Raw genomic sequence first — 16,553 nt, 5'->3', positions numbered from 1 at the left:
TCCGACCCCCGGGCCCGGGCTCCACCCACTGGGCCGCGCTGCTTCCCAAGCGCTTAGTCCGGCGCACAGTGAGCGCTCAATAAACACGACTGAATAAACGGACGCTTCTCACCGAAAGCGCCAAGTAAATACCGTTAATTATCCGTTGCGGGCAGGGAACAGGCCCCTTCGACTGGGCTCTCCCGGGCGCTTAGTCCAGCGCTCCGCACCCAGTAAGCGTCCAGTAAATAGGACAGCCGGCCGGCTTCCGTTCTCCTAGGTTTAGGGCGGCAGCCCCCTGCCCGGAGAGGGGCGCGGCCCAGGGATCGGAGGCAGGGGACTGATTAAAGGTTGTTTATTGGGTTTATTTCTAGACGACAAATAAACGCGGGGGGGGGCGGGGGGGCACCGGCTCTCGACGCCCCCTCCCCGGGACGTCCGCCCGGGGGGGAGACTGAGGCCCGGGGCAGCCGGGAGACTCCCCCGGCGGGATTCGGACCCCGGTCTGGTCTCTTCCGCCCTCCCCTCGGGGGGGGGGACACTGTAGTGTTTGCCTTTTTGGGTGGCGGGGGGCGGTCAGACAGACCCCCGGCTGGAAATGCTCGCCGCCCCCCGCTGCCCTAAGAACCTCTATACTTGGGTTTATAGATATATATATACAGATATATATATATATATATAATTTTTTCAAAGGCTTATAAAAGGTGCCCTGTGATCCGTGGCTAGCTTGCCCCCGCGCCCCAACCCACCCGCCCCGAAAAACAGAAACAGGTCCCAGCCCCGTCCCCAGAAACGGGCCGGGTCCCCGGGGGTCCGGCGCCGCCCCCCCCCCCGGCCGCGGGGGCCGCCCTGGGCTAGCTGGACACCCAGGGGTGGGCGGGGGGGGGTCCGTCCGGGGGCCCGGGGGGCCTCGGGGTCGAAGCTGAAGTCCAGCCCCTCGCCGCCGCCCAGGAGGTCGCTGATGATGCTGTCCATGTCACACTCGAGGTTCTCCAGCTCCAGGTCCAGATCGAGGTCGTGGGGCAGACGGGCCTGGGCGTCCGGCTCGCCCGCCCGCCGGCCGGACGGGGGGCTCCCCGGCGGCGGCGGCGGCTCGGTCTGGGGGAGGACGGGGTCCGCGGGGCCCACGAGGACGTCCCGGGCGGCCGGCGAGGTGAGGTTCAGCCCGTCCATGAGCTCCAGCTCCTCGCTGACGGGGGCGCAGGGCGGCTCGTCGTCGGCCCCGTCGGGCTCGGCGGCCCCCGGGGAGGGCCGGGCGCTGGCCGTGCTGGTGTTGGACCCGCTGCGGGGCCGGAAGACCGTCCACACGTCCGCCTCGTCCGGCCCGCCCGCCGCCGCCGCCGCCGCCTTCTTCTTCCCCCGCGCCCGCCGGCTGCTGTTGTCCATGGAGGCCGCCCGGCGGCGGGGGGCTTTGCCGCCCTTGCCCGCCTCGGGGTTGAGCGTCCACCAGGAGCTCTTGCCCGTCGCCTCGTTGTGGACCTTGACGAACTTGCTGTGCAGCGACAGGTTGTGGCGGATGGAGTTCTGCGGGGCGGGCGCCGCGGGCACACAGTCCGGGCACGGGCCGAGAGATGACCGGTTGGGGACACACAAACACACACAAAAAAACATTAGTGGACGGGCCGGGGGCGGGGAGACAACCGGCGGAGGACACACAATCACACACGGGAATCAGTGCACGGGTGGACACACACACAAATCAGTGCAAGCGGCAGGGGATGGGGCACTGAGAGCTCACCTCCTCCGGGAGGCCTTCCCAGACTGAGCCCCTTCCTTCCTCTCCCCCTCATCCCCCTCTCCATCCCCCCCATCTTACCTCCTTCCCTTCCCCACAGCACCTGTATATATGGATATATGTTTGTACATATTTATTACTCTATTTATTTTACTTGTACATATCTATTCTATTTATTTTATTTTGTTAGTATATTTGGTTTTGTTCTCTGTTTCCCCCTTTTAGACTGTTAGCCCGCTGTTGGGTAGGGACTGTCTCTATATGTTGCCAACTTGGACTTCCCAAGCGCTTAGTACAGTGCTCTGCACACCGTAAGCGCTCAATAAATACGACTGATTGATTGATTGAGATGCCCAGCAGAGGATGGGCACGGACACCCACACACATTCTCTCTCTCTCACTCACACACACCGGTGCGTAGGCCGCGGGTGGCCAGACACTTATTTCTACTGTCCTTCCCAAGCGCTTAGTCCAGTGCTCTGCACGCAGTAAGCGCTCAATAAATACACCTGAATGAATATTGGGCTGTCAGCTCATAGCGGGCAGGGAATGTGTCTGTTGTTGCATTCTTCTATTGCAATCAATCAATCAATCGTATTTATTGAGGACTTACTGTGTGCAGAGCACTGTACTAAGCGCTTGGGAAGTCCAAGTTGGCAACATCTAGAGACGGTCCCTACCCAACGGTGGGCTCACAGGCTAAAAGACTATTGCACTCGCCCCAGTGCTTAGTACAGGGCTCTGTGTGTGGCAATAATAATAATGATGGCATCTGTGAAGTGCTTACTATGTGCCTAGCACTGTTCTAAGCATGGGGGGGGATACAAGGTGATGAGGTTTTTTTTAAAAAAATGGCATTTATTAAGCGCTTACTATGTGCAAAGCCCTGTTCTAAGCGCTGGGGAGGTTACAAGGTGATCAGGTTGCCCCACTTGGGGTTCACGGTCCTCATCCCCATTTTCCAGATGAGGGAACTGAGGCCCAGAGAAGTGAAGTGACATGCCCAAAGTCACACAGCAGACAAGTGGCGGAGCCGGGATTTGAACCCGTGACCTCTGACTCCAAAGCCTGGGCTCTTTCCACTGAGCCACGCTGCTTCCCCACGCGGTTGTCCCACGCGGGGCTCACAGTCTCCTTCCCCATTTGACTGTCTAAAAATCCCCTTCTAGACTGTGAGCCCACTGTTGGGTAGGGACCGTCTCTACATGTTGCCAACTTGGACTTCCCAAGCGCTTAGTACAGTGCTCTGCACACGGTAAGCGCTCAATAAATACGATTGATTGATTGATTCACTTCAAGTTTATCCTTTCCTGCCTTAACTCAGCCCTCTCTTCTGCCAGACAAAACTATTTCTCCTCCCTTATTGACACCCATGCCCATCACCCCCGCCAGCTCTTCCGTACATTCAACTCCCTTCTCAGGCCCCCGGTTCCTCCCCCTCCTCCTTCCCTCACCCCCAACGATCTGGCCTCCTACTTCATTAACAAAATTAAATCCATCAGGTCCGACCTCCCCAAAGTCTCTTCCTCCCTTTCTCCAACCCCCCGGCTCTCAACATTCTCTGCTACTCTCCCATCCTTCCCAGTGGTATCCTCAGAGGAACTCTCCTCCCTCCTCTCAAGTGCTACTCCGGCCACCTGTGCTTCTGACCCCATTCCCTCTCATCTTATGAAATCTCTCGCTCCATCCCTTCTCCCCTCCTTAACTTCCATCTTCAACCGCTCACTCTCCACTGGTTCCTTCCCCTCTGCCTTCAAACATGCCCATGTCTCTCCCATCCTAAAAAAACCCTCTCTTGACCCCACCTCACCTTCTAGTTATCGTCCCATATCCCTCCTACCATTCCTTTCCAAACTCCTTGAACGAGTTGTCTACACGCGCTGCCTAGAATTCCTCAACAACAACTCTCTCCTCGACCCCCTCCAGTCTGGCTTCCGTCCCCTTCATTCCACGGAAACTGCGCTCTCAAAGGTCACCAATGACCTCCTGCTTGCCAAATCCAACGGCTCATACTCTGTCCTAATCCTCCTCGACCTCTCAGCTGCCTTTGACACTGTGGACCACCCCCTTCTCCTCAACACGTTATCTGACCTTGGCTTCACCGACTCCGTCCTCTCCTGGTTCTCCTCTTATCTCTCCGGTCGTTCTTTCTCAGTCTCTTTTGCAGGCTCCTCCTCCCCCTCCCATCCTCTTACTGTGGGGGTTCCCCAAGGTTCAGTGCTTGGTCCCCTTCTGTTCTCAATCTACACTCACTCCCTTGGTGACCTCATTCGCTCCCACGGCTTCAACTATCACCTCTACGCTGATGACACCCAGATCTACATCTCTGCCCCTGCTCTCTCCCCCTCCCTCCAGGCTCACATCTCCTCCTGCCTTCAGGACATCTCCATCTGGATGTCCGCCCGCCACCTAAAGCTCAACATGTCGAAGACTGAGCTCCTTGTCTTCCCTCCCAAACCTTGTCCTCTCCCTGACTTTCCCATCTCTGTTGACGGCACTACCATCCTTCCCGTCTCACAAGCCCGCAACCTTGGTGTCATCCTCGACTCCGCTCTCTCATTCACCCCTCACATCCAAGCCGTCACCAAAACCTGCCGGTCTCAGCTCCGCAACATTGCCAAGATCCGCCCTTTCCTCTCCATCCAAACCGCTACCCTGCTAATTCAAGCTCTCATCCTATCCCGTCTGGACTACTGCACTAGCCTTCTCTCTGATCTCCCATCCTCGTGTCTCTCTCCACTTCAATCCATACTTCATGCTGCTGCCCGGATTATCTTTGTCCAGAAACGCTCTGGACATATCACTCCCCTCCTCAAAAACCTCCAATGGCTACCGATCAATCTGCGCATCAGGCAGAAACTCCTCACCCTGGGCTTCAAGGCTCTCCATCACCTCGCCCCCTCCTACCTCACCTCCCTTCTCTCCTTCTACTGCCCAGCCCGCACCCTCCGCTCCTCCACCACTAATCTCCTCACTGTACCTCGCTCTCGCCTGTCCCGCCATCGACCCCCGGCCCACGTCATCCCCCGGGCCTGGAATGCCCTCCCTCTGCCCATCCGCCAAGCTAGCTCTCTTCCTCCCTTCAAGGCCCTGCTGAGAGCTCACCTCCTCCAGGAGGCCTTCCCAGATTGAGCCCCTTCTTTCCTCTCCCCCTCCTCCCCCTCTCCATCCCCCCGCCTTACCGCCTTCCCCTCCCCACAGCACCTGTATATATGTATATATGGTTGTACATATTTATTACTCTGTTTATTTATTTATTTATTTATTTTACTTGTACATTTCTATCCTACTTATTTTATTTTGTTGGTATGTTTGGTTCTGTTCTCTGTCTCCCCCTTTTAGACTGTGAGCCCACTATCGGGTAGGGACTGTCTCTATGTGATGCCAATTTGTACTTTCCAAGCGCTTAGTACAGTGCTCTGCACATAGTAAGCGCTCAATAAATACGATTGATTGATTGATTGATTGATTGATTTGACAGATGAGGGAACTGAGGCCCAGAGAAGTGCCTTAATCGATGCCAGCCAGTCAACTGTATTTACTGAGTGCTTACTGTGTGCAGAGCGCTTGGGAGAGGATGATACAACGGACACAGTGACTGATTCCTTTTCCTCCGATCCTCTCCCGGACCCCCTCCTCCGGCCTGGCTTCTGTCCCCTCGGCTCCGAGGAAAGCGGCCGGTCGGAGGTCACGGATGATGTCCTTCTTGCCAAATCCAAAGGCCTCCGCTCCGTCCCGATGGTCCCCGGCCTCCGGGCCTCCTTCCGCCCCTCGGCCCACCTCGCCTTCGCCCGCCCCGTCCTCTCCCGCTTCTCCGGCTCCTTTGCCGTTTCCTCCTCGGCCTCCGACTGTGGGGATCCCTCGGGGCTCAATCCCGGCTCTCCTCCATCTCCCCCCCCCGCTTCCTGGGAAAACTCCTCCGCTCCCATGGCTTCGATTCCCACCTCTCCTGGGATGATTCCCAAATCTCCCTCTCCGGCCCTGCTCTCTCTCTCTCTCCCTCTCTGCCGTCTCGCATTTCCACCTGCCTTCAGGTCAGCTCTCCTTGGGTGTCCTTCCTTTACCTCAAACTGATCCGAGCTCCCCATCTTCCCTCCCAAAACCCCGCCCTCCCCGTGACTTTCCCATCCCTGTAGACGGCACCACCGTCCTTCCCGGTTCCCAAGCCCATAACCTCGGCCTACTCCTTGACTCCCCACACTCAATCTCCTCCATTCCTCTCAATTTCCTCTCCCCCTCGTCCCCCTCTCCATCCCCCCATCTTACCTCCTTTCCTTCCCCACAGCACCTGTATATATGTATATATGGTTGTACATATTTATTACTCTATTTATTTATTTATTTATTTATTTTACTTGTACATTTCTATCCTATTTATTTAATTTTGTTGGTATGTTTGGTTCTGTTCTCTGTCTCACCCTTTTAGACTGTGAGCCCACTGTTGGGTAGGGACTGTCTCTATGTGTTGCCAATTTGTACTTCCCGAGCGCTTAGTACAGTGCTCTGCACATAGTAAGCGCTCAATAAATACGATTGATTGATTGACTGAATCACTTGAATATTTCTGGAGAAAAACGATGTGGGCGGCGGAGGGGGCCCCCTCCTTCCACTCCTCCTCTCCCCCTCATTCATTCAATCGTATTTATCGAGCACTTACTGTGTGCAGAGCACTGTACTAAGCACTTGGGAAGGACAAGTTGGCAACATCTAGAGACGGTCCCTATCCAACAGTGGGCTCACACCCCATGCCCCCCCCCCCCCCGCCTTATCTCTATTTTATTTGGACATATTTACTCTATTCATTTTATTTTGTTAATATGTTTTGTTGTCCCCTTCCTTCCTCTCCCCCTTGTCCCCCTCTCCATCCCCCCATCTTACCTCCTTCCCTTCCCCACAGCACCTGTATATATGTGTATATGTTTGTACATATTTATTACTCTATTTATTTATTTTACTTGTACATATCTATTCTATTTATTTTATTTTGCTAGTATGTTTGGTTTTGTTCTCTGTCTCCCCCTTTTAGACCGTGAGCCCACTGCTGGGTAGGGACCGTCTCTATATGTTGCCAACTTGGACTTCCCAAGCGCTTAGTACAGTGCTCTGCACACAGTAAGCGCTCAATAAATACAACTGATTGATTGATTGATCCCCCCCGCCTTATCTCCTTCCCCTTCCCACAGCACCTGTATATGTGTTTGTACGGATTACTCTATTTTATTTGGACATATTTATTCTATTTATTTTATTTTGTTAACATGTTTTGCTTTGTAGTCTGTCTCCCCCTTCTAGACTGTGAGCCCGCTGTTGGGTAGGGACCGTCTCTAGATGTTGCCAACTTGGACTTCCCAAGGGCTTAGTACGGTGCTCTGCACACAGTAGGCGCTCAATAAATACGATCGAATGAATGAATGAATGAATTCAACCCACATATTCAATCCATCACTAAATCCTGCCGGTTCCTCTCCCACCAATACCGCTAAAATCCGCCCTTTCCTCTCCATCCCAACTGCTCCCACGTTAATCCAGGCGCTTCTCCTTTCCTGCCTCGGCCTCCGGCCTCTTCCCGCTCCAGCACAGAATTCCCTCCGTGTCCCGTGTCGTTTTTCTCCAGAAACGTTCAGTGGGCATCTTCCTACTCCTCCTGACCCTCCGAGGGTCGCCCAGCCACCTGGGCATTGGATGGAAATCGGTCCCCGTGGGCTGTAAAGGCCTCCCCGAGGCCGCCTCCTCCTGCCACCCCTCCCTGATTTCTTCCGGCCCGCACGCTCGCTCCTCTCCCGCCAACCTGCTCCATCTCATCCCGGCCCGCGCCCTGCCTCTGTCCTGGACGCCCTCCCTCCTCACACCCCCCAGCCCACCGCTCTCCCCCGCTTCAAACCCTTACGGAAGGCCCGTCTCCTCCAGGAGGCCTTCCCTGACTGCGCCCCCCACTTTTCCTCTTCCACGTCGCCCCGACTCGATCAATCGTATTTATTGAGCGCTTCCTGTGTGCAGAGCACTGTACTAAGCGCTTGGGAAGTCCAAGTTGGCAACGTATAGAGACGGTCCCTACCCAACAGTGGGCTCACACTCTAGAAAACTCGCTCCCTTCCTTCATCCCCCCATCCCAACCCCGCTCCCTCTACGTCCCCCTCCCTCATTTCTTTCTTGTGCTAACTTGTCCTTCCCAAGCGCTTAGCACAGTGCTCTGCACACAGTAAGCGCTCAATAAATACGAATGATTGATTGATTTCTGTCTCTTCCTGCTCGTCTCCCCCTCTACACGCTCAGCTCCTCGTGGGCAGGGAATATGCCTGCTTATTAATATATTAATTAATTAAGTAGAGAAGCAGCGTGGCTCTGTGGAAACGAGCCCGGGCTTTGGAGTCAGAGGTCGTGGGTTCAAATCCTGGCTCCGCCAATTGTCAGCTGGGTGACTCTGGGCAAGTCACTTCACTTCTCTGGGCCTCGGTTCCCTCATCTGGAAAATGGGGATGAAGACTGTGAGCCCCCCGTGGGACAACCTGATCGCCTTGTAACCTCCCCAGCGCTTAGAACGGCGCTTGGCACATAGTAAGTGCTTAATAAATGCCATCATCATTATTATTATTATTATTATCCTCTTCCCGGCGCTTAGTCCAGTGCTCTGCACACAGTAAGCGCTCAATAAGTGCGACCGAATGAATGAGCCTACAGTGTCCTAGTAAGCACTCAACAGATACCACTGACTGATGGATTGCGCTTCCAATGTAGTAAGCGCTCAGCCAATACTACTGATTGATTGATGGACTGAGCTAACAGTGTAGTAAGCGCTCAGTCAATACTACTGATTGATGGATTGAGCTAACAGCGTAGTAAGCGCTCAGCCAATACTACTGACTGATGGACTGAGCTAACAGTGTAGTAAGCGCTCAGCCAATACTACTGATTGATGGACTGAGCTAACAGTGTAGTAAGCGCTCAGCCAATACTACTGATTGATGGACGGAGCTAACAGTGTAGTAAGCGCTCAGCCAGTACGGATTGATCCCTGGGAAGCGGCGTGGCTCAGTGGCAAGACCCCGGGCTTGGGAGTCAGAGGTCTTGGGTTCTAATCCCGGCTCTGCCACTTGTCAGCTGGGTGACGTTGGGCCACTTCAGTTCGGCGCTTAGAACAGTGCTTGGCACATAGTAAGCGCTTAACAAATACCATAATAATAATAATAATAATTACCACTATTATTATCCTCTGACCTTCAGTTACTTCATCTTTCAAACGGGGATGAAGACGGTAAGTCCCCCATGAGACAACTTGATCACCTTGTCTCTCCCCCAGAGCTTAGAACAGTGCTTGGCATGTAGTAAGTGCTTAACCCAGCGCTTAGAACAGTGCTTTGCACATAGTAAGCTCTTAATAAATGCCATAAAAAACCCCAAAAACCAAAAAAACAAATACCATTATTATTACCTTTGTGCACCACAGTGTACACTCAACCACCACCTGAGGGATGGATTGAGTTTAGCGCACTGTAGTAAGTGCTCAACCATCACCCCTGACTAGTGGGTTGAGCTTAGTGTAGTGTAGTAAGCGCTCAACCAACACCCTTGATGGACGGATTGAGCTTAGTGTAGTGTAGTGAGCGCTCAACCAACACCCCTGATGGATGGATTGACCTCTCAGGGCAGGCGCTGAGGAAATGCTCCAGCTGTCAGGAGGAGGAGAGGGGGGCGTCCTACCTATCTTAGAACAGCGCTTGGCACATAGTAAGCGCTTGACAAATGCCATCCTTATTATTATAGGAAATGCCCCAGTGGTGAGGACGACAGGGGGGCGGCCTACCTACTTTAGCACAGCACTGGGCACATAGTAAGCGCTTGACACATACCATCCTTATTATTACAGAAAATGCCCCAGTGGTGAGGACGACAGGGGACCGTCCTACCTACCTTGGAACAGCGCTGGGCACATAGTAAGCGCTTAACACATGCCATCCTTATTATTACAGGAGATGCCCCAGTGCTGAGGACGACAGGGGGGCATCCTCCCTACCTTCGTACAGTGCTGGGCACATAGTAAGCGCTTGACGCATGCCATCCTTATTATTACAGGAAATGCCCCAATAGTGAGGACGACAGAGGGGCGTCCTCCCTACCTTAGTACAGCGTTGGGCACATAGTAAGCGCTTGACACAGGCCATCCTTATTATCATAGAAAATGCCCCACGACAGGGGGCCGTCCTCCCTACCTTGCAACAGCGCTGGGCACCTAGTAAGCGCTTGACACAGGCCATCCTTATTATTAGAGAAAATGCCCCTGTGGTGAGGACGACAGGGGGGCGTCCTCCCTACCTTAGTACAGCGCTGGGCACATAGTAAGCGCTTAACACAGGCCATCCTTATTAGAGGAAATGCCCCAGTGGTGGGGACGACAGGGGGGCGTCCTCCCTACCTTGCAACAGCGCTTGGCACATAGTAAGGGCTTGACACATAATAATAATAACGGCATTTATTAAGCGCTTACTATGTGCAAAGCACTGTTCTAAGCGCTGGGGAGGTTACAAGGTGATCAGGTTGTCCCATGGGGGGCTCCATGCCATACTTATTATTATAGGAAATGCCCCAGTGGTGAGGATGACAGGGGGGCGTCCTCCCTACCTCGCAACAGTGCTGGGCACATAGTAAGCGCTTGACACAGGCCATCCTTATTATTATAGAAAATACCCCAGTAGTGAGGACGACAGGGGGGCGTCCTCCCTACCTTAGTACAGCACTGGGCACCTAGTAAGCGCTTAACACAGGCCATCCTTACTATTACAGGAAACGCCCCAGTGGTGAGGATGACAGGGGGCCATCCTCCCTACCTTGGAACAGCGCTTGGCACATACTAAGCGCTTGACACATGCCATCCTTATTATTACAGGAAATGCCCCAGTGGTGAGGACGACAGGGGGGTGTAATCCCTACCCCAGTACAGCGCTGGGCACCTAGTAAGCGCTTGACACAGGCCATCCTTACTATTATAGGCTATACCCCAGTGGTGAGGACGACAGGAGGGACCTTCGTACAGCGCTGGGCACCTAGTAAGCGCTTGACACGGGCCATCCTTACTATTACAGGGAATGCCCCAGTGGTGAGGACGACAGGGGGGCGTCCTCCTTACCTTAATACAGTGCTTGGCACGTAGTAAGCGCTTGACACATACCATCCTTATTATTATAGAAAATGCCCCAGTGATGAGGACGACAGGGGGCCGTCCTACCTACCTTGGAACAGTGCTGGGCACATAGTAAATGCTTGACAAGCCATCCTTATTATGACAGGAAATGCCCCAGTGGTGAGGACGACAGGGGGGCGTCCTCCCTACCTTAGTACAGCGCTGGGCACGTAGTAAGCGCTTGAAACAGGCCATCCTTACTATTACAGGAAATGCCCCAGTGGTGAAGACGACAGGAGGGACTTTCGTACAGCGCTGGGCACCTACTAAGCGCTTGACACGGGCCATCCTTACTATTACAGGAAATGCCCCAGTAGTGAGGACAACAGGGGGGCGTCCTCCCTACCTTAGTACAGCGCTGGGCACGTAGTAAGCGCTTAACACAGGCCATCCTTACTATTATACGAAATGCCCCAGTGGTGAGGACAACAGTGGGCCATCCCCCCTACCTTGGAACAGCGTTTGGCACATAGTAAGCGCTTGACACATAATAACAGTAATAATAAGGGCATTTATTAAGCACTTACTATGCGCAAAGCACTGTTCTAAGCACTGGGGAGGTTACAAGGTGATCAGGTTGTCCCATGGGGGGCTCCAAGCCATACTTATTATTATAGGAAATGCCCCAGTGGTGAGGATGACAGGGGGCCGTCCTCCCTACCCCGCAACAGTGCTGGGCACATAGTAAGCGCTTGACACAGGCCATCCTTATTATTACAGGATATGCCCCAGTGGTGAGGACGACAGGAGGGACTTTCATACAGCGCTGGGCACCTAGTAAGTGCTTGACACAGGCTGTCCTTATTATTACAGGGAATGCCCCAGTGGTGAGGAAAACAGGGGGGCATCCTCCCTACCTGAGTACAGCACTTGGCACATAGTAAGCGCTTGACACAGGCCATCCTTATTATTAGAGGAAATGCCCCAGTAGTGAGGACGACAGGGGGGCATCCTCCCTACTTTGGAACAGCGCTTGGCACATACTAAGCGCTTGACACATGCCGTCCTTACTATTACAGGAAATGCCCCGGTGGTGAGGATGACGGGGGGGCGTCATCCCTACCTCAGTACAGCTCTGGGCACCTAGTAAGCGCTTGACACAGGCCATCCTTATTATTAGAGGAAATGCCCCAGTAGTGAGGACGACAGGGGGGCGTCCTCCCTACCTTAGTGCAGCGCTGGGCAAGTAGTAAGCGCTTAACACAGGCCATCCTTACTATTATAGAAAATGCCCCAGTGGTGAGGACGACAGGGGGCCGTCCTCCCTACCTTGGAACAGCGCTTGGCACATACTAAGCGCTTGACACAGGCCATCCTTATTATTAGAGGAAATGCCCCAGTGGTGAGGACGACAGGGGGGCGTCCCCCCTACCTTCGTACAGCGCTGGGCACCTAGTAAGCGCTTGACACAGGCCATCTTTATTATTAGAGGAAATGCCCCAGTAGTGAGGACGACAGGGGGGCGTCCTCCCTACCTTAGTACAGCGCTGGGCACATAGTAAGCGCTTGACACGGGCCATCCTTACTATTACAGGAAATGCCCCAGTGGTGAGGACGACAGGAGGGACCTTCATACAGCGCTGGGCACCTAGTAAGCACTTGACACAGGCCATCCTTACTATTACTGGAAATGCCCCAGTAGTGAGGACAACAGGGGGGCGGCCTCCCTACCTTTGTACAACGCTGGGCACATAGTAAGCGCTTGACACATACCATCCTTATTATTATGGAAAATACCCCAGTGGTAAGGACGACAGAGGGGCGTCCTCCCTACCTCAGTACAGCGCCGGGCACCTAGTAAGCGCTTGACACAGGCCATCCTTATTATTATAGTAAGTGCCCCAGTAGTGAGGACGACAAGGGGGCATCCTCCCTACCTTCGTACAGCGCTGGGCACCTGGTAAGCGCTTGACACATACCATCCTTATTATTATAGAAAACGCCCCAGTGGTGAGGACGACAGGGGGGCATCCTCCCTACCTTCGTACAGTGCTGGGCACCTACTAAGCGCTTGACACAGGCCATCCTTATTATTAGAGAAAATGCCCCAGTAGTGAGGACGACAGGGGGGCGTCCTACCTACCTTAGTACAGCGCCGGGCACATAGTAAGCACCTGACACATACCATCCTTATTATTATAGAAAATGCCCCAGTGGTAAGGACGACAGGGGGGCGTCCTCCCTACCTTAGTACGGCGCTTGGCACATAGTAAGCGCTTGACACAGGCCATCCTTATTATTAGAGGAAATGCCCCAGTAGTGAGAACGACAAGGGGGCGTCCTCCCTACCTTCGTACAGCACCTAGTAAGCGCTTGACACCAGCCATCCTTATTATTAGAGGAAATGCCCCAGTAGTGAGGACGACGGGGGGGGGGCGTCCTCCCTACCTTAGTACAGCGCTGGGCACATAGTAAGCGCTTAACACAGACCATCCTTACTATTATAGGAAATGCCCCAGTGGTGAGGACGACAGGGGGCCGTCCTACCTACCTTGGAACAGTGCTGGGCACATAGTAAATGCTTGACAAGCCATCCTTATTATGACACGAAATGCCCCAGTGGTGAGGACGACAGGGGGGCGTCCTCCCTACCTTAGTACAGCGCTGGGCACATAGTAAGCGCTCAACACGGGCCATCCTTACTATTATAGGCAATGCCCCAGTGGTGAGGACGACAGGAGGGACCTTCGCACAGCGCTGGGCACCTAGTAAGCGCTTGACAGGGGCCTTCCTTAGTATTCTAGGAAGTGTGCCAGGGGTGAGGCCGACCGGGGGGCGTCCTCCCCGCCTGGCGCTTCCTTACCGGCCGCCTTACCTTCCACCCGGCGGAGCTGTTGGTGTCCCCCTTGTCCTTGAAGTAGGGGACGGAGCGGACCATCCAGTCGTAGATCTGGGCCAGGGTGAGCCTGTGGTCGGGGCTGCTGGCGATGGCCTGGCTGATGAGGTCGGCGTAGGACTGGCTGCCCCAGGCGTTGCGGCGGGCTCCCCCTTTCCGGGGCCCCGGGGGGCCCGGCCGGTCCGGGGGCGGCCCCGGGAGCCCCGGGGGGGGCTCGGGACGGGGCAGGGGCCACGTGCACGAGCGGGGGCGGCTCAGGGGCTCCAAGTCGGGGTCCCCCCGCGACCCCCGGGGCGCCCCGGGCCCCTCGGCCTGCGCCGCCATCGGCCCCGCCGGAAGTGGGCCGCACCGGAAGTTGCCAACTTGTCCTTCCCGAGCGCTTAGTCCAGTGCTCTGCACATAGTAAGCGCTCGATGAATACGACTGATTGATTGATTGGTCAAGGCCGCCCCCTCGGCTGCGGTTGACCGAGGGCCCGAGGGGGCGGTCGGGGGGGAAGGGGGTTCAGCGGGCCGCACCGGAAGGCGTTGGACGAGGCCGGTCCCCTGGCTGAGGTTGGCCAACCCGGCCCGTCTGCCTGCGCCTCCGTTGGCCCAACCGGAAGTGGGCCGCACCGGAAGTACGTCAAGGCCGGGCCCTTGGCTGAGGTTGGCCAACATGGACCGTCTTCCTGCGCCTCCATTGGCCCAACCGGAAGTGGGCCGCACCGGAAGTAGTTGGACAAGACCGGTCCCTTGGCTGAGGTTGACCAACCCGGCCCCTCTTCCTGCATCTCCATTGGTCCAACCGGAAGTGGGCCGCACCGGAAGTTGGACAACACTGGTCCCTTGGCTGCGGTTGACCAAGGGTCGGGGGTGAAGGGGGCTCAGAGGCCCGCCCCTGGGCCCCGTTCCTGCGCCTCCATTGGCCCAACCGGACGTGGGCCGCACCGGAAGTATGTCAAGACCGGTCCCTTAGCTGAGGTTGGCCAACCCGGACCGTCTTCCTGGGCCTCCAGTGGCCCAACCGGAAGTGGGCCGCACCGGAAGTTGGACAAGACTGGTCCCTTGGCTGCGGGAGACCAAGGGTCGGGGGTGAAGGGGGTTCAGAGGCCCGACCCCGGGCCCCGTTCCTGCGCCTCCATTGGCCCAACCGGAAGTAGGCCGCACCGGAAGTACGTCAAGACTGGTCCCTTGGCTGAGGTTGGCCAACCCGGACCGTCTTCCTGCGCCTCCATTGGCCCAACCGGAAGTGGGCCGCACCGGAAGTAGTTGGTCAAGGCCGGTCCCTTGGCTGCGGTTGACTAAGGGTCCGAGGGGGGTTCAGAGGCCCGCCCCCGGGCACCGTTCCTGCGCCTCCATTGGCACAACCGGAAGTGGGCCGCACCGGAAGTTGGACAAGACCGGTCCCTTGGCTGCAGTTGTCCCGGGGGGGGGGGGGGCTTCAGAGGCCTGCCCCCGGCCCCTCTTCCTGCGGCTCCATTGGCTCAACCGGAAGTGGGCCGCACCGGAAGTTGGACAAGAACGGTCCCTTGGCTGCGGTTGACCAACCCGGACCATCTTCCTGTGCCTCCATTGGCCCAACCGTAAGTTGGACAAGGCTGGTCCCTTGGCTGCGGTTAACCAAGGGTCCGAGGGGGGTTCAGAGGCCCGCCCCCGGCCCCTCTTCCTGCGCCTCCATTGGCTCAACCGGAAGTGGGCCGCACCGGAAGTTGGACAAGAACGGTCCCTTGGCTGCGGTTGACCAACCCGGACCATCTTCCTGCGCCTCCATTGGCCCAACCGGAAGTTGGACAAGGCTGGTCCCTTGGCTGCGGTTAACCAAGGGTCCGAGGGGGGTTCAGAGGCCCGCCCCCGGCCTGTCTTCCTGCGCCTCCATTGGCACAACCGGAAGTGGGCCGGGCCGGAAGTTGAGCAAGACCGGTCCCTTGGCTGCGGTTGACCAAGGGTCCGAGGGGGCCACCAATGGTCGGGGGTGAAGGGGGTTCAGAGCGCCTCCATTGGCCCAACCGGAAGTGGGCCGCACCGGAAGTTGGACAAGAACGGTCCCTTGGCTGCGGTTGACCAACCCGGACCGTCTTCCTGCGCCTTCATTGGCCCAACCGGAAGTGGGCCGCACCGGAAGTTGGACAAGGCCGGTCCTTGGGTGAGGGAGACCTGGGGTCTGAGGGGGTCGGGGGTTCAGCGGCCCCCCGCCCCGGGGGGACCCCCCCGCCCGCTTTCGCCCCTCCCGCCGCCTGACGTCTGCGTTGACCGGCCGCTCTGAGGAGACGGACGGGCGAGCGGCCGTCTGCGCACGCGCGCCACGAGGCCCGCCGGGAAAGCGAGCCCGGGCCGCGGGTCCGGACTGCATTTCCCGTCAGGCACCGCGCCCCGAGCGGCGTGGCAGGAAGTGGTGGGAGGAGGCGGGGAGGACTACAACGCCCAGAAGCCCCCGCGGCCCGGGGTCCCTCTTCCGGCGGCCGGCTCCGCCGCGGGGCTTCAGGCGTACTCATTCATTCATTCATTCAATCACTCAGTCATTTCCCCGCTTAGAACAGTGCTTTGCACATAGTAAGCGCATAACAAATACCATCATTGTTATTATTCCTCCACTCATCCAATCATTCCTCCATTCATCCAATCATTTATTCCATCAGTCATCCATCCATTCAATCATTCCTCCATTCGTTCAATCACTTATTCAATCAGTCATCCATCCATTCATTCATTCCTCCATTCATCTAATTATTCAATCAATCATCCATCCATCCATCCAATCATTCATTCAATCATTCCTCCATTCATTTATTCAATCATTTATCCATCCATCCAATCATTTCTCCATTCGTTCAATCACTTATTCAATCA

General features: G+C 56.0%; 1 protein-coding gene across 1 annotated transcript; it reads right to left on the bottom strand.

Annotated features, from left to right (window-relative positions):
• Positions 1–261: 261 nt before the first annotated feature.
• FOXO4 (forkhead box O4) lies at positions 262–15,108 on the bottom strand. Its single transcript, XM_038748409.1, has 4 exons — positions 13,705–15,108; positions 729–1,503; positions 389–533; positions 262–277 (listed from the first exon to the last, which is right to left on the bottom strand). The coding sequence occupies exons 1-4, from the start codon at positions 14,047–14,049 to the stop codon at positions 262–264; spliced, it is 1,281 nt and encodes a 426-aa protein (XP_038604337.1). The 5' UTR covers positions 14,050–15,108.
• Positions 15,109–16,553: the final 1,445 nt, after the last annotated feature.

This window comes from Tachyglossus aculeatus, chromosome 6 (assembly GCF_015852505.1).
Source record: "Tachyglossus aculeatus isolate mTacAcu1 chromosome 6, mTacAcu1.pri, whole genome shotgun sequence".
NCBI lineage: Eukaryota > Metazoa > Chordata > Mammalia > Monotremata > Tachyglossidae > Tachyglossus > Tachyglossus aculeatus.
This window is presented reverse-complemented; position numbering and strand designations above follow the sequence as displayed.

What these genes read in the sequence shown, in the direction of transcription:
- FOXO4 (XM_038748409.1), bottom strand. Translation starts at nt 14,049, where the DNA reads ATGGCGGCGCAGGCCGAGGGGCCCGGGGCGCCCCGGGGGTCGCGGGGG. An exon ending in ACAGCTCCGCCGGGTGGAAG is followed by an intron (nt 1,504 to 13,704) that starts GTAAGGCGGCCG and finishes CCCGCCCCGCAG; the next exon opens with AACTCCATCCGCCACAACCT. An exon ending in GTTTCTGTTTTTCGGGGCGG is followed by an intron (nt 534 to 728) that starts GTGGGTTGGGGC and finishes CCACCCAAAAAG; the next exon opens with GCAAACACTACAGTGTCCCC.